The 18,219-nt window shown below is 38.8% G+C and overlaps 2 protein-coding genes across 5 annotated transcripts in view; both read left to right on the plus strand.

Moving 5' to 3' along the window:
- PARP4 (poly(ADP-ribose) polymerase family member 4) overlaps positions 1-13,925 on the plus strand; it is a 108,260-nt gene extending 94,335 nt beyond the window's left edge. Inside the window, exons 31-33 of one of the 2 annotated variants that reach the window (XM_054577461.1) lie at positions 657-756; positions 9,566-9,698; positions 12,663-13,925. In XM_054577461.1, the coding sequence (XP_054433436.1) occupies positions 657-756; positions 9,566-9,698; positions 12,663-12,867 (438 nt within the window). In that variant the 3' untranslated portion in view covers positions 12,868-13,925. The remainder of the gene's footprint in view (positions 1-656; positions 757-9,565; positions 9,699-12,662) is intronic. The other variant, XM_054577460.1, reaches the window with a different exon arrangement.
- A 2,389-nt stretch (positions 13,926-16,314) lies between these two features.
- MPHOSPH8 (M-phase phosphoprotein 8) overlaps positions 16,315-18,219 on the plus strand; it is a 55,060-nt gene continuing 53,155 nt past the window's right edge. For 2 of the 3 annotated variants that reach the window (XM_054577462.1, XM_054577463.1), the window contains exon 1: positions 16,315-16,616. In XM_054577462.1, coding sequence (XP_054433437.1) covers positions 16,410-16,616 — 207 coding nt within the window. In that variant the 5' untranslated portion in view covers positions 16,315-16,409. The remainder of the gene's footprint in view (positions 16,617-18,219) is intronic. The other variant, XM_054577464.1, reaches the window with a different exon arrangement.

Consider the following 18,219-nt stretch of genomic DNA (forward strand, 5'->3'; position numbering starts at 1 on the left):
ATTACAGACATAGACCCTTTAACATATGAACAAACCTGTCACATCACCCTCCTTTTTGCTCCCTGTATGAGTTCCTCTGGGGCCCAGAGTCTGTCTACTTTAAGGTTAGGATCCCCATATGGAAGCTTTCCTCACTCTCATAAGCATATGACAAAGGTCAGCCTGAAAAGCAGTGACTCTTGGCTGTGTTGGGCGGGGGGACAGTGAGCACAAGGAAGTAGTTTTAAAGAGTATATTCAACATAAATTTATAGGTAGTAAAAAATTGTCATTTTCATGTTTCAGATACCATAAGGGCCCATTTTTTAATGTTTAACAAAGAAATCGTATTATTTAAAAGTTTGAGTAACATTGTTTTGAGAAACAAAGCATTGTTAGAAGAAAAGATATATAATACCATTTTTTAAATGTTTACACCTGAGCATTTTTTTCAGACTTTTTATAAATGCCACCACATAATTAATGTTTATAGTATCTATGAGATTACCAGCAATCCTGTGTCACTAGTATATGAAGAACTTTGATTTTACAGTAATAAAAATTCTAGACATATCTAAGTAAACTGAATTGAAATAATTGGAAACATATTTATCCCATAACTTCTTATGTGATGAAATTTCAAGAATGTTGCTTTAATTTGTTTTCTGAATTTCATAGGATGGCTTCTGGAAACTTACACCAGCACTGGGATTTGTATTAAACCTTAATATTACTATTTTAAACAGTTTTCTTGAACAAAAAGGCATTCGCTCTCTAGGTAAGTTACTGTTTTTCTGTGTATTTAATGACATGCTCTAATCATTATAATTTTTGTAAGCTAGTGCATTAATATAATAATATACAAGGGGAAGCCCCCCAAAACCAGAATTTATTTATAAAAAATGTGTATTTATTCTTGTATGTTTAAACTTCAGTCACCTTCAAAGTATTTTCCATTTGATGCAATACACCTATGGAGATGTTTTTTTCCACTGCTCAAAATAGTTTTTGAACTTGTTGATTTTGATGCCTTTTAGTGCTTCTGCTGTTTTTTGTTTCACATCTTCCACATTGGAAAAACATTTCCCTTTGAGGACTTTTTTCATCTGGGGACGCAAAAAAAAAGAGTTGCTCAGAGATCAAGTAAATAGGGAGGATGGGACATGGCGGAGTCACGCCATTTTTGGTCAAAAACTGCTGAACATTCAGCGTAGTGTGGGCATATGTGCTCATAAATTGCCCATCATGAAATGGGCAAACACATTGGAACACAAAAAAAATTCACAGAAGCCAAATGCAGACTTTCATGACAACACCAGCTGGTGCACTGATACAGATGGGTTGCTAGAACACTCACCTAGTGGGGGAAGTCTGTACTGCAAGCTGCCCACCCTCCAGCGATAATTCCGTTTCTTTGTCAGTGGGGGGGGGGTCCCTTATAAGTTGCATATGAATAGAATTATATTTGTTCATCATCAAAGGAAATAGGGGACTAGTTTCTAATCATATCTTTACCACCAATAAGGGTATTATTACCTGTGCAAATATATTAGCATAAGTAGCAATAACTGCTATTTTAACAAATCCAAATCTTAAATTGCTTGATGTAAAGATTACTTTGTTGCCCATGTCACAGTCAAATATTGGTCAGCAGGGAAGTTCCATTCTACAAAATCAGTTAGAGACCCAGGCTCTTTCCATATTGTGGCTCTACCATCAACACATGTCTTTTAAATTGACTCTGGTGAAAGAAAAGAGATGACTCTGGCATCATTTACCAGAAATACATGAGGGAAAGGGAGAAAATGTGTCAGGAACTAGTCACAGCCCCACCCAGATACAAGGCTTTGTGCCCTAGAGGAGAAGACAACTTTGATGAACAGTCAGTCGCTGCCAGAGTCAGACCTGTTTCTTCTTCTTTTTTTTTTTACTATATTAAACATTTAACTATATAGTAATATACATATTTTAAAAAGTTAAAAGGCAAGGAATAGAATAGAAAAGTATTTGCAACACATCTAAAACATGGTTAGTAGGTTGTTTTTGTTTGTTTGTTTGTTTTTAGGGAAAAAAGATCTACAAACCTTTAATCAATAAATGGATAAAGAATACCAAAAACTCATTTAAAGCTTTTAAAAGAAATAGAAATAGGCAAGAACTATACTAAAACAGGTTTAGCTTCAACAAATAGTAAAGGAACAATTAAAATAACATCACTGTCACAATCAGATTAATCAGTATTAAAAATATTGGTGATTAAAAATATTGGTGATATCAAGTACTGTTAACTCTGAAAGGAACCTGGATATTCATAGAAACTTTTTCTGCATCTTAAAGCAGTCCCTTTAGCATATTTTGCAGTGCTGGTTTGGTGGAGGTGTATTCTTTTAGCCTTCTTTTGTCTGGGAAACTCCTTATCTTGCCTTCCATTTTAATTGAGAGCCTTGCTGGGTAGAGCAGTCTCGGTTGCAGGCCTTTGCTTTTCATGACTTGGAATATTTCTTGCCACTCCTCCCCTGGCTTGCAGTGTTTCTGTTGACAAGTCAACTGCTAGCCATATTGGGGCTCCCTTATATGTTACTACCACTTTCTCCTTTGCTTGCTTTAGGATTCTCCATTTGTCTTTGCTATTTGCCATTTTAATGATGATGTGTCGTGGAGTGGCCCTCACTGGGTTCCCCTTGAATGGAACCCTCTGTGCTTCCTGGACTTGTGTGGGAAGTTTTCCATCATTACTTTTTCAAACAGGTTCTCTATGCCTTCCTCATCCTCTTCTCCTTCTGGTATCCCTATTATACGGATATTGTTACGTTTCAGGTTGTCCTGCATTTCCCTCAACACCTCTTCATTCTTTTTGAGTCTTTGTTCATTTTCTTGTTCTTTCTGGGAGTTTTTTTTCTACCTTGTCCTCTAGCTCGCTGATTCAGTCCTCAGCTTCATCTAGCCTGGTTTGGATTCCTTCTACTGTGCTCTTCAATTTAGAAATTGTATTCTTCATTTCCTCTTGTCTCTTATTGATGGTTTATATGTCCTTTTTCATGTTGATGTAGTTTGCAGTAGGTTCCTCGTAGTTTCCCTGTAGTTTTTTGTAATTCTCTCTGAGCTCATTGAGCTCATTGAGCTTCCTTAGAACAGTTGTTTTGAACTCAATATCTGATAGTTTACTTGCCTCTGTTTCATTTAGTTCACTTTCTGGGGATTCCTCCTTTCCCTTCGAGTGGGGCATATTTCTTTGTCTTCCCATTATTTGTGAGACTCTTCTCTTTTACTTCTGATTCTTAAGTTGATCTGTCTTGATCTCCTAACTTTGTGGTGTGAACCTCTGTGGTTGGAGAAGGTCACACCAGTGTTTTTACTTTCTGGATCTGCCTCTGATGATGTCAGATGTCGTCCCTATCTGACGTTAGGTAGTCTGTTCGAGACTTCCAGTAATCTACTGTTTGTAGCTTTCTCCTTCAGCTGTTAATCTATTCACTCTGCACTCAGCAGGGCACCTTAGACAGCTCAGGGTGGGGCGGAGTCCCTACTGGGGGCGGGGTTGTTGGGTCCTCTCACGCTGCTGCGTATGGGTGAGGAATCTGCACTGGGATCCCGCCGGCTACTCTCCCCGTTCTCTCCCCAAAGCCTCCGGCCCCAACCTCTCCTCAAGTGTTGCCAGACCTCTCTGGGCCCCCTTTAGCCATTGTCTGTGGCTGATATTCTGCATTCAGCAGGCAGCTTCGACAGCACAGGGTGGGGTGGAATCCTACCTGGGGGTGGGGCTGTTGGGTCCTCTGACACTGGTGCCTCTTAGGGGGAGTGGTCTTTGCCTCAGCAAGATGGCTGCTGCCACATGGGGGATGAGTCAGCACTGAGATCCTGCCGGCTTCTCTCTCAATTCTCTCCCCAAAGCCTCCTGCCCCAGTCTCTCCTAAGGGTCTCTAGCCCACTCTGCTCTGCCTTTGCCAGAGACCAGGATAAGTGGCTGCAAATAAAAATTTATGCATTGGCCCTTTAAACAGTTCTTTGTGTCTCCAGCCGCCTGTCTCTGGGAGAGAGCAACCCTGCCACTTTCGCAGCTGGCTGTTTCCTGTGTACTTTTTGGGCTCTGGTGCTGTGGGCTAGAGATCCCCAGTTTTTGTTTAGACCCCGCTCTTCTCAGGGGGATCCAACTGGCCATTTCAATATCCTTCTGGTGCTGCTGCCCGTGGGCGTCCTGCCCGCTTTCTCAAGTCTCTACTGCACTCCTTACCAGTTAGGTTGTGCTAAAGCCAATTCTTCTGTCTCCGAAGTTACAAGGCCCCTCTCTCGCTACTGTTCAGTTGTTTGTTCCAGGTGATTTCTCCACAATTTAGTTGTAATTCCAGATTGGTCCTGGGAGGAGGTCGGTGTAACTTCTACTCACTCCTCTGCCATCTTGATTCTCCTGTTTCTTCTTATAACAGTGAGTTGGATCCTGGACATCCTCAAAACAGCAAGTAATTTGAAGTCCAAATGCTAGCCCTGGGTTGAGTTGGTTTTTTTTTATTAAAAAAATCAAACATTAAACAACTTGCAAGTATTCATTGAACAGCAGTGTCTAATTCCCCTGCGATCACCTCTAAAATGCCAGGTTTTTTGTATTTCAGACTGTTCCAGGGTCAGCAGACTCTTTACCTGTTTGACTTGCAATAGACTAAAAAGGAATAATGAACATTTACATGTTGAGGGAGTTCTGGTTTCTGGAATAATAGAAGATCTTGTATCTAACACTCCTGCCAATAACATTCACTAACTCTGGGCATCTATTTGGAAGCCTCTCACTGAAGGCCTAGACTGCAAAAACAAAAATAAACAAAACAGGTAGAACTGGAGGGGGACACAGTCCTTGGAAGAAGGAGACAAACCAGGCATGTGCCATGTTTGTCTGACTTTTCATCTGAAGGCACTTCTCAGTTCCTGAGGCACCTGGGGGTTAGAACTGAAACAGAAATTCTCAGTGGGATGATGACATAAAGGTCAGGGCTGCCAGAGTGGCTAGAAATTAAGGGGGAAAATTCTAGGAAGGGAGGAGCTCTGAAATCTGCCTATATATTCCCTCAGATCCTTGGCTGTCCAAGAAAAAGCAAGCTAAGCAGAAATTTCAGCCACTGCCAAGTGTTGGGGAGACAAGTTTGGTTTTCAAATGACAACAAAACAGAGACTTGATAAACATCTCAGCCTTTCCATTAAAACCTTAAAAGGGCCATATAAAGACAATTTCTAATGACCAAGTACTATGCCATAGATATACTTTTTAATCAATGTCTGGTACTAGGACTACCAGACAATAGGGAAAAGGTATAGTTTGAATCTTTACCTTACACCATACACAAAAATCAGTTCCAAATAGATTGAAGACTCAAGTGTGAAAGGCAAACCATAAAGCATTTAGAAAAATGTATAGGAAAGTATTTTTATGATTTTAAGATAGGAAACATTTTTAAAACATTTTATTTTGAAATAATTTTAATCTTGACAAAAAAATGCAAATACAGAACAAAGAATTCCCATATATCCTTCACCCAAATTTCCCAGACATTAACACTTGTAAATCTTGACTTATCAATCAGAAAGAAGTTTCTTAATGCAAAAATCAAAACAAAACAAAAAACCCCACAAGTTATAAAGGAAAAGATTAATAAAGTACATACACTACATTAACATCAGCAATGCCTTTTTTATTAAAAATAAATGAATGATATTTAAAACATGAAAAAACCCGGCCACAAACTGGGATAAAATACTTGCAACACAGATAAACAAGGTATATACATACAGTAGAATATTATTCAGCCTTAAAAAGGAAGGAAATTCTGACACATGCTACAACATGGATGAACCTCAAATACATTATGCTAAATGAAATAAGCCAGTAACAAAAGGACAAATAACCGTAAGATTCCACTGATATGAGGTACCAAGAATAATCAAATGCATAGACAGAAAGTAGAATGGTAACTACAATGAGATGTGGGGAGTAGGGAATTGGGGGGTTATTTTTTAATGGGTATAGAGTTGCAGTTTTACAAGATGAAACAGTTCTAAAGATAGGTGGTGACGCTAGCACAATAATGTGAATGTATTAGTGCTGAATTGTACACTTAAAAATGGTTAAAATGGTAACTTACGTTTTGTGTATTTTACAATTTAAAAGAATTGTATATTGGTATTTCATTCTTCAGTGTTTGTTAAATTATTTATGCCCTAAACATATATTATTGTCAGCTGTATCTATTCAATATTTAATTTTTAAAATTTCAGTGTATATTTAGGAAGATTTAAGATACATTTTTTTAGAAACATCAAGTGTTGGTGATTGATTGGATGTGAGCAGTTGAAGGGTAAGGAGGGCTGAGCATGTGAAGAGCAAAACATCAACTGGAGATTGAACCTGGAAAAATTCTAATAAAGTTAAGTCCAGGACATTTAAATTTTGAGATGCCTAATAGACATTGGAAAGAAATACATGTTTGTGATATAAGGCTAGAGCTCGGGAAGAGGACAGAATAGTACTTGAAGCTATGGACCATGTGTTTACATGAGACCATCTAGAGAAAAAGGTAACTTAGGACAGAGAAGAGGTCATTATGCCATCTTTGGGCACACTGCTATTTAGTGATCAGACAGAAGAGCAACCACAAACAGACCGAGAAGGAATGGCAGAGAAATAAGAGGAAAGCTAGAGGTGAAATTTCTTTATGGATATACCTTTCACTTGGGTTTTCCCTGTGCAGCTCTGTATATCTCCAGATTATCTGTGTTATTTCTCTGCATGTGTGGGCTTTTTCGCCTTTTGTCCTCTATATGTAGTCTCAAGATGTCTGATTTTTTTTCTCACTTGTTTTTATACTTCTCTACCCAACTTCCTCTCTCTTTTATCCTTTTCCTTGTTCTTTTTTTCTTTCCGTCCCCTTCTGAATTTATTTTTTATATGGGTCTGATACATCATTTTGATATTTTATAATTTATGATAACCTTGAATATCATAAATACATTCATGACTTACATGTTGCTTATTATTAATATCACTTAAAAATTAGTCTAAGATTTTATATGTAATACTCAAAAAAACCTCCAAAGGAACCCTAAATTAAACTGTCTCCATTTTTAGTTGTTTTTTTTTTTAATCTTATTTATTTTTAGAGAGAGGGGAGGGAAGGGAAAAAGAGATGGAGAGAAACATCAATGTGTGGTTGCCTCTTGCACTCTTCCTTCTGGGCGTCTGGCCCGCAACCCAGGCATGTACCCTGACTGGGAGTTGAACTGGCAACCCGTTGTCACAGGCCAGCACTCAATTCACTGAGGCACACCACCCAGGGCTAAACTGTCTCCATTTTTTCTTTTGTCTTCCTTGATTTTCTTTTGTGGGATAATAAAGTTTGTTGTGTTGTTTTGTTTTTACGAATGTCTTCAATTCCCATTTCCTTTGTTTAAAAAAAACGACATTTTGTAAGTAGTTTCGGCTCTCTCATTTAAAATTAATGCTGTAAGTACAGCTATGTACAGATTGTGAACAGATTCTTTCGTCTTTATTCCTCAGATTATACATTCATAATTATAAGACAGGGTTTTGTAAAAATCAGTCACCCAGAAAAGGGGACGTATTTGAGTCTTTACATATATTTTGTATTTTAAAGTATTCCCTCAGTTACTGTATTTTATTTTGAATAACAAGGTATCAATTGGGAGAACACTCAACTTGAAATGGCTTTAATTAGAATCAATTTGGACACTTAGGGAAGTTATCTGACAGAAATCCTAAGAAGAGAAGTAAAAGGAATTTAACAGTTTATTTTCTTAGAAAATGAATTTAAAGTTACAAACACTGAATACCATTTAAAGAGTGCATTGAAGATCACTTTCAAAAGCAATGTTCAGTCCCAAATCAGAATAGTGTTTACCTTTGAAGAACTGGGGGATGGGTTGAAGGACAAGCGGGGAGGGCTTCGACTTAATATCCTGTTTCTTTTAAAGAAAAGAGAGACATTTCAAGCAGATGTGGTAAACTGTCAAAAGTTGACCTGCTATGCAGTGATAGGGATATTTTATACAAGGGTGGTTGCAAAAGTTATTCTTGTATCATTTTTTATTAAGTATTGTACCATTTTCCATGTGAACTGTTAACCTACTTTTGCCCACCTCTGTGTTCTCCTCTTTACTTTTCTGTATGCTTAAAATATCTCATAATCAAACAACATTCAATGGCTGTGTTGTAGTGGTGCAAACAATGCTACCAGATATCAAATATCTTAGATGGAAATAAGGTAATTTACCTGGAAATTATCAGATGACTCACTGTGCTCTAATGATGATGAAGATTGTGGAAGAGGAAAAATAACTTTCCCTGTACTCTTCTAGGTTTTTGGCTGAGACCACCACCTCCACCCCCTTAATAAAAGATAGATTATAATGAGAAAAATGAACACTTTTAATCATATACATGTATATGTACCTGTGCAATGGAAGCCCCACAAAGATGTGAGACAAAAGGCAACTGAGCTAAGAAAAGGGATAGTGGTCTGGGGCTTCAAAGTGGGGGAGGCAATTCACTGGAAATGAGAGGAAGCAGTGTCTGGTAACAGATGTTTGCCCTGACATACAGATAAGTCCCTAGATGAAAACCTTACCTCTGGTAGTTACAGGGGAGGTCAAAAGCTTTTCCTGAGTCTGCTGTGTCATGATTACCTTCAGCTCAAAATTATCCACATGCCAAAGTGACTCATTCTCGGGTGCTGTGTTCTGAACCCCCTCAAGGTAGTTGTGGAAAGACTAGTTTCATAAAATGTGGGATTGGAAAAATAATATTTGAAATCTAGTTTATTATATAAAGTGATTTCAAATACATGACTTGCATTTTTAAAAAATAAAGGTTTTAATTTCTGGGTCCTATATATGTTAATTGCAAATTTCATTTGCAATTTTGGCATTTCATAACATAGTAAGTAAAATATCTTGATTGGATAAATAATACTGGTTACCTGTAGATACAATTAAAATAATGAAAAGAACAATTTAATTCACTTAAAAAGTTGTATTTCATACTTCATGAAAAGGGCCACTTCTCTCGAGTCCAGAGAACTACAAAGTAAGGTGGAAGGGCTGCAAGCTTTTATAGAAAGAGGCAAACAGGAAACAAGGAAGAAGTACTTGGTTTGGCTGGAGGCGCATATCTGACCTTATTTAGAAAGATCAAAATATAGAGTCCAAAGTCTGAAATAATTTGATATATTGGTCTAATCATCCATATTATTTATTGTGTATTTAGGTTTTTCTCTTCTATTTGGAGCCAGAGCCTAAAAACTGAGTTTTTCTCTGCATAGTTCATGCTTCTCTGATTAAAGATGGCAAGGGAGGGGAGGTCTGGATCTAATTGTCTCCTGACAACCTTCAGGATAATATGACAGGCATATGTCCCAATCATCCTCATTTTTTATTTAAATAGCAGACTAATTAACATTGAAAATTAATAGTTTTATGATCTGCTAACGTAGTTTCATAGTAGTATAAATTCTTTCATAGAACTTTTATAAAGAGGCATAGTTTGAGATGCAGAGTGTCCAGCTGACATAAAAGTTTTCCACTTTTAGGTATAAAAGGAAGAGAATGTCTCCTGAACCTGATTGCCACATTTCTGGTACTGCAGTTTCTTCGCACCAGGTTGGAACAAGCAGGAGTCGTCTTCAAATCCCTGATGAAATTGGATGATGCCTCAATTTCCAGGTTTTTTGACATTTTTTCCACTTAAGTATATATTTTTATTTTTAAATATCATTTAATATTTATATTTTTTCCATTTAACTCTAGTACTAAGCAACTGACTTATATTTTCAGTCATTTCTTAAACTTAATAAGAAGCCACACAGAATTGTAAGTACAAAAAGAATTTGTTCACAGGGTATGTTTTGCTTCCCCTCTTCTGTTGGCAGGGTAAACAGAATTTTTGCCTCTTTGGTTACACAGGAAACTGGAACTCAGAGTTTCAGTGTAGCTTACAATGAAGCCTCCTTTGTAGATCTTTGACTCCTGGCTTAGACCTCTCTTCACTATAGTATATGAATTCACAGATAGTATAGTGTTTTTGGAGAGTCCACAATATGATTGTTGGGACAAGGCCTGGTCCCAACAATTGCAGGGTATGGGCCAAGAATACAAATGCAAACCCACATACTATAAGTCTATGTATTTAAAAGTTATGTTAAATTAAATTATGTTCTTAAGTTTACCTTGATATATCCAACTTCATAACTGCCTAGAAGACCAGGTACAGATTTAGAATTCTGGGATCACTTTAAGTTTTATGCCAAAGTGTTGCAGTGTGGAGAGAACCAGTTCTCAGGCTTGGGTGCTAGCCCTTGGCTAACCCTGGTACCACAATAGGCCTTAAGAGCACCTATGAATACCCCATACTCATCAAAACCCCACTCATACCCCATGCAAATGGCCACCATCGTGTATACACATACACATGTCTGTAATTTGCTGTTTTTTTAAAAGGCAAGATAAGTGGAAAACTAGTAAAACTAGTAAAAATATTATCTATAGAAGGAGGGGAAGGAGACAAGAATGAAAACTAGGTTTCTCTTGATATACCTTCTTTTGTTATTTTGACTTAGAAGCTGTGTAAATATTTTACATAATAAATATCAAATATCAGAGAATAGAGATTAAACATTAAATTATACATGGGAATATACTCTGCAGTCTGGGATGTCAGGAAATAAATGGCAAGACAAAAAAGAGGGGAGAAGTGGAACCTGTAAATTAATGGACATATGAACAAAAGGCAATATGTAGACCTTGTTAGGATCCTGATTTGAACAAAATCCAAAAAACACACACAATTAGGGAAGCTTAAACATTGCCTGGATATTTTGTTATATTAAAGAATTACTTATAACTGTTTTTAAGTGTCATGTTTAAGAAAAAGTTCTTATCCCTTAGAGATACATATTTACAGATGAAATTAATATAAATGAGACGACCTATTTTTACTGCCTCACAAAGAGACAATTTTCTTTTGATCTTCTCCAGTATGGTAGCCTCTAGAACAAGTATTAATAACTTTGAACTTACTTTTTTAAAAAAGATTTTATTTATTTTTCAACAGAGGGGAAGGGAGGAAGAAAAGACAGGGAGAGAAACATCAATGTGTGGTTGCCTCTTGTACACCCCCAACTGGGGACCTGGCCTGTAACCCAGGCATGTGTCCTGACTGGGAATTGAACCAGCAACCCTCTGGTTCACAGGCCAGCACTCAATCCACTGAGCCACACCTGGCAGGGCTGAAGTTACTTTTGAATTGCAAATCAAAATATTAAAGATTTAAAAAGTAAAATATGGCTCTTACTGTATTACTGTGAAAGCAAAATGGTTCATTGGCACTTTAATAAAACTTTTAAATGACTTTTCTTCCTCTTTATTGCCTATTTAAAACTTTTCTATTTTTCCTCCTGTATGATGTACATAAAATGAATGCAGTGGCATGTAGGATGGAGGTGTATTAACAAAATTTTCACACTAGTGGGAGGATCAGTCAGAAGTCTCAAGGCCACCTGGATTAAAGGAAGGCCAGTTGAATTAGTGAGAATATTTAAAGTCAGTTTTGTTGCTTTCAATTTCTATTAAGTAAATTAATAATTATTGAGAAACAAATCATTTAACCACTTTGGTCTGTTGCTATTTGGTATGTTCAAGTCATTGTGATAGTCAGCAAATATTTACTGACTGCCTATTCTGGGCCAAGGGCTATTAAACATGCATTTTGTTAATCCCCTCAACAACCCACAAAATCTCATATTGTTATCATAATTGAGGAAACTGAGACTTCCAGTGTGGAATGAAAGCTGCCAAATATCACACAGGCAATGCTGTGTGATTGCAGAATCAGGATTTAAACCCAGGGCTTGACCACCACACTACTCTGATGGCCCTCCCCAGTTTATAGGGAAAAAGTTAGGGAGATGAAGAGAATTTTTCAAATTTTTAGTTTCTCCCCATAGAATTTTCTTTAAAACATTAATACATGTTACCACTTGTTTGCTAACAAGTTCTAGCAGATGACAAAACAAAAAAAGCAGCTAACTAATATTAATAAAAGACTTAAGAATTTTTCTGAGGCTTGAATAGACTTGAATATTTGATAGTCTGGAATATTTGACAGCATTTAACAGGCACAAACTTGATGTTTTTGATATGCACATTTTACTAGTAAGTTTATGTAATAGAATTAAATATATGCCAGTTTCATGGGTGATTCTCAGGTACTTTGCAAATAACTCATCAAGTTGAGGATTCCTGGTACAGTGAAAAGGAGAATTGAAAACCTACTTTGTAAAACAGGATTGAGTTTGTACATGAAGAATGGGTAGGATTCAGATGGGGAATGGAAGAGAATAAAAATAAACAGATACATAAAGGCTAGAAGATGCTTGAGTTGTCCTGAAAGCAGCTGGGAAGTCTGTGATGCACAATGAAAGTGATAGGTGTGATATACTTAAGAATGTACTTAATAAGTTAAAAGTATGTTAGGCTGGTAGAACTTTAATGAAAGGTCAGAAAACTGTATTAAGTATCTTAATATGTGACAGAATCATTTTGAGCTAATGTGCTAGATTTGGTACCATATTACATTTCATATGTAATTATATTCTGAAATTGATGGAAACATTTTTTTTTTAAATCTAGGAATATTCCCTGGGCTTTTGAGAAAATAAAGAAAGCAAGTGAATGGGTAAGAAGAACAGAAGGACAATATCCATCTATCTGCCAACGGCTTGAATTGGGTAAAGACTGGGACTGTGCCACCAAACAACTATTGGGAATCCAACCCATGAATACCACCTCTCCTCTTCACAGATTTCTTAATTATGGTCAAGGCTCAAACAGATGAAGCTGTGTTTTAAACTTTTCTCATATTTCTATCTATAAAATAATCAAATATTAATGGATACCTATGATGAAATTTAATTATGATTTTATCAAATATAGCAATGTCACTTTAAAATAAATGGAAGCAGAATTATCTAAAGAACAAACAATAATAAAGTAAAAATTACAGTATTACAGATTTCTTAAGTGTTTTAAGGTGATAAAAGACACATCTGGATAGCCCTTGAAGCTCCTTGCATTCTCCTCTTTCAGGAGTCTGGTACAAAGTGGTCCAGCTGGACTGAGCAAGCTTGGAGGAAACAAGGGTCTTTGGCCGATGTCCACATTGCCATTTCCAGGGTCTTAAGTATCCAGACCTTGATCCCCAGTACGCGTACTCCTTGGTTAGGGTCTTGGTCTGTGGATCCCTTGATACTTATTGCTTGGAGAAAACTCTGTGTCCTGAGCAATGCTTTCACAGCTCTTGCTTTTGGTGTTGGAGTCTCAAATCTTATCATCCAAACAAAGTCATCTAAATTTTCACCTATGTGCTAGAAGTTTTATAGTTTTGCATTTTACATTTAGGTCTATGATCCATTTTCAGTTATTTTTTGTGAAAGGTGTTAAGGTCCACTTTCCTCCACATTACCCCTCCTAGGCCATTACCTCTCTACCTTTCATAAAACCTGTTTCTTAAGGATACAGTCTTTGGCTACCCTCCTACCTGTCCTCATTGCTGCCTTTCACCAACTGTCCAGCACTGCCCCTCATTCACATGGTTCAGGATTTCCCTTGCTACTGCTAGTCCTGCCTTCATCTTCAGTGACTTCCAACATCCTGATGTGTGACCCATCCTAACTCCCTGGGCTCAAACTGCAGCTCGTGATCCTGATGGTACCCAAAAGATAAGAGATTTGTGAGGAGCTGCCATGAGGCCTTCTCCCACCTGCCTTTCTGTCTCCCTGGGAAGCTATTATGAGATGGTATCTTGTCACCCCCCAGTTCTGATGAGGTATGAAGCTCAGAATACAGCTGCAGACTGAAAAAAAAAAAAAAAGAAAAAAGAAAACGAAAAAAAAATACCACCCTAGCTGCATTTAGAATTGGCTCCTCAACGAGTTCCACAACTCATGTCACAATTACCTAGTTCCTTTGGGAATGTGGGACAAGTGGGGAGGTGGTGTCTTTTACTACTGTTCCTCTTGCTGTTTATATAAGTAATAAATCATCTAAATCTACAGTGGCTTGTTTTATCTTTACTGGCTCAGTCAGGTCTCGGTCTTGCCTGCATGACATTATCACAGAAGATAAATACTGTTTTCATGGCTTATTAGATTAAGGGATTTAAAAGATTGATAGTACCCAGTAACAGAGACTATGTGTATAAACAGATACTTCCTTACATTGTTACTGGAAACAGTCTACTAAAACAAAATTTTGCAATACAGGTATTTATCAAAATTTAAATCACCAACCACCTGGCCCCCCTGCCTTGACCTATACATTTCACTGAAAGGAAGTCCACTTCCAGAAATTCATCTTACAGAATATGGACACAAACAGAAAGATATACAATAAAACTCATTTTTAAATGATATAAATGGGTATTTATATATGTATTACATAAAAACCTGTCATGTCATATTCCAAAGTGGTTACCTTTAAATAGAAACTTTCTATTTTATAGGTTTTGGGTTAATTTAAAATTTTTTATAATGACTATATGTACTTATTTCAAGATTTAAAATATTTTGCCAAGTTTTCATAAATTTAGAACATTCTTGTCTTTCCTCTTCTGCTATTGACTTGTTGAAGAAACAGGGTCAATTTGTATGTCCTATAGTATGTCACATGTTCTGGACTTGTCCATTTGCTTCCTTTTCTCTTTCTCCATGTTTCTTATAGGCAGGAAATAAGGTCTAAAGGCCTTAGTAGATTAAATATCAACATTTTTGTCCACAGAAGCTGTGGAGTCTGGTGGTGGTTCTACTTTTAATAACGTTCACATTGATCAATGGGCTTCCACAGTGATGGTGTTTCCCCTGAATCTGTGGAGAGATACTTTGGCATCCAGTTCCTCATCCAGCTTTCACCTAATAGTTTTGTCGCCTGAATCATTTTCATGAAATATTGTGATTCTCTCCTCTCAACTTACTAACTGGAATTCTTCCAAAATAATGAGCTTTTCCCCATCAACTAATGGTATTTGCTTGTAATATTTTTTAAAATTTATTTATTTAAAAAAAAATACCTTATTATTAGGATTTTTGTGTGTCTTCCTTTTATAGACTGAATCCCTCCCTGGAAGGCAGACTCTGCTTACTATATTTCTAATGCCTAGTATTGTCCATTTAGTAAGCTCAGCAAATGACAAAATAATGCAACAACTCAAAGAGGGATGTGTTATCCTCTCCAAAGGGATGTGTTTTTCAAAGAGTATTCTTTAGTTAACCTCAGAGATAATCTTGGAGATTAAGCACACCGTTCGAAGAAACAAAAATGAAATGCTTGCTGTCATAAAGACTATTTGCAATTCAAAGTGAGAAAAACTTTTACCCTTAAGTGGACTTTCCTAGCAACTTTGGGTGACTACCTTTGTCAATCATGTACAACCTGGAGAAGATAATTTTAACACATCCTCCAATTATTTTCTTTTTTTCATTTTATCCTTCAAGTACAGTTTACATTCAGTATTACTTTGCATTAGTTTCAGGTGTACAGTTAGTATAGACAATCACATACTTTATAAAGTGGCCCCTTGATATTTCTAGTACCCACCTGCCACGTACATAGTTACTACGATTTTATTGACTATATTACCTATGCTTGACTTTACGGCCCCTATTTGTAACTGCCAATTTGTATTTAATCCTTTCACTTTTTTCACTCAGTCCCCATCTCACCACACCCCCGTCAGGTATTTTCAACAACAAAAAAACACCCAGGTATTATCTGGAAAGCCTGATAATAAAAAAGTGTCCTTAACTTTGAACAATACTCCCTAGAGTGTACAGCACACTGAGTTGGCTGGACACGCGTCAGACGCGCCCCAATCTCACATGTGAATTGCTGGACGCTCGTCTCCAGGCCGTCTCCGGAGCTCCGGGGTCTTTCCCTAGAAAGTTTCGGGTCCGCCCGCCAGACTATAGAGGGTGATTGTCAGACTAGGGCCAGTGTCCTCCAGCGCCGGCTACCCTCCTGTACGCCCGACCCCTCCCGGGGCCCAGGTAAGCGGGCGACCCCGCTCCGGCATCCCTACTCGCCGCGAAAAATCCCTCACTGCTCTTCCCCGCCCCTTACCGTGGGCCCTGAGGCACCCTCCCAGCTCTTCTTCCCCTCAGCGCCCATCGGCCCGCCCACCCACTTCCTGTGGACACCACGGGACGCTGACGCGCCCGCCTCGACGTGATTGGTTGGTGAGCGTATCGCTCTGGGCTCCCCGCCCGCCATTGCCTGCTCCCTTCCAGTGGCGTCACAAGGGGCTAGCAGACAAGGGCAGAACGCCGAGAGCGCTGGGAGTGCCTCGCGACCGCTCGAGTGGCGGTGTTTTGCCGCGCTCCTGCTATGGCAGCAACCGTTGCAGAGGCGGCGAGCGTAGCAGCCGTTCCCGTGTCGGGCTCCCACAACCAGCCGCCTGTAGGCGAAGGCGAGGGAGCGGTGGGCGATGAGAGGGACTTGGGCACGAAAGGAGCGGAGGCCTTGGGGGACAGCGAGGAGGACGGGGAGGATGTGTTCGAGGTGGAGAGGATCCTGGACATGAAGACCGAAGGGGTGCGTGAGCCGGCCGGACGCGGGGGCTGCGGAATGGGAGTCTCGGGAAGTTGTGAAGGTTGTGTCGCCGGAACAGCCTTCGGGGCTGGGTATGAGGGTCGGTGACGGCTTCACAGGGTGCTCGGTGTTGACATACCTGGCTGGGGCCACACTACTTGAAAGGGGTGACGTTGAAATTAGTCTGCAGCTGAGTCCATGTCCACGCCGTCGTTTCAGTTTGTGCCGAAGCCATAGTTAGTTTTCTGGTGTGAAATCATCAGGCTTATCAACTGTAATTGAAAAGTAAAAAAATTTAAATCGTCCATTAGACCAGTATCTCAACCTAGAGGGTGCATTCAAAGGTCTTTAGAACCTGACCACTGCCACCCTGTCCCCGCGGCATCATTTGATGGCCTCCACCAGCCATACCTAACATCCCCCCTCCCACCGCCTGGTGCTCACCCTTCCGCTTCCTGAGTCCACCTCTTTCTGCCGGTTTCGACCCTGACCCCCGCACCAATGAGGTGAGTCCTCTTCTCGGCTCTGTTTCGGCGCTTAAAGCATCAGCATTCCTTAAATGCTGGTCTACTAGAGTGGCTCCTTGGATACAGGGAATATGATTTTGTTAATCTTGGTACTTAATCCAGTGCCCAGCGGGCAGTTAGCTCTTAGTGTATATCCCATTATTAAGTGAGGGAATGAATTGTGAACTGGAGGCTGGGATGAAGGGAGGAGGTGACCAAAGGTCCCACAAGGTAGTCATACGTTCTTTTAATCGTCAATTAATTTCCCACTCATATTGTGCTACCTTGTGTTAATTCTTTTCTTCAGTCATTCAGGAAACTTTTAAATGAGCGACTCTGTGCTAGCAGCTGTGTTGGGTCCTGAGGAAATAGAGATGAACTGCAGTGTATACACTTGCTGACATTTAAAAGTACTGTCCAGGAAATAAATAACTGAAGTCCACTGCCATTAATACTATTGTTAGTTGCACTGCACTAAAGATAGGAACATTTTTAGATCTAATTTTCCCAGATATATTGTAAGTGCCTTGAGGTGAGAGGTGGATCCAACCTTCCAGTATTTTGTATTTAACACAGTGCTTCACACATTTGTAAACCTGCATTTAACACAGTGCTTCACACATAGAAAATATCTGGCTAGGAGGATAGTATCTTTAGAATTAACAGCCTTTGCCTATTCATACAATCTTAATTTTGTTGGTTCCAAAAAATTGTAGGCAGTGCACCTAAAGCCTCAAAAGTGGGTAAAACTAAGAAATGATTAAGGCAGTAAAGGAGGGTTAGACATTAGTAATGTAAGTAAAAATTCTAGTTCTCTTCTCTGGGCCTGTGTGACTTTGTTGGACTGTCATCCAGTAAATTGAAAGGTCACAGGTTCGATACCTGGTCCTGGCATGTGCCTAGGTTGCAGTTCCATTCCCAGTCGGTTGTGCACGAGAACCTATCAAAGTTTCTCTCCCACATCCGTGTTTCTTTCTTCTCCCTCCCCCTTTCTCTCTAAAAGCAATAAGCATGTCCTCCAATGAGAATTTAAAATAAAGAATTACAGTTTTCAGGGCCTTGGATTTGTAGGTGAATGAATTATTTATAAGATAAAACAG

This window comes from Pteronotus mesoamericanus, unplaced genomic scaffold (assembly GCF_021234165.1).
Source record: "Pteronotus mesoamericanus isolate MK-2021 breed Mesoamerican mustached bat unplaced genomic scaffold, CSHL_Meso_final contig_433, whole genome shotgun sequence".
In the NCBI taxonomy this organism is placed as follows: Eukaryota; Metazoa; Chordata; class Mammalia; order Chiroptera; family Mormoopidae; genus Pteronotus; species Pteronotus mesoamericanus.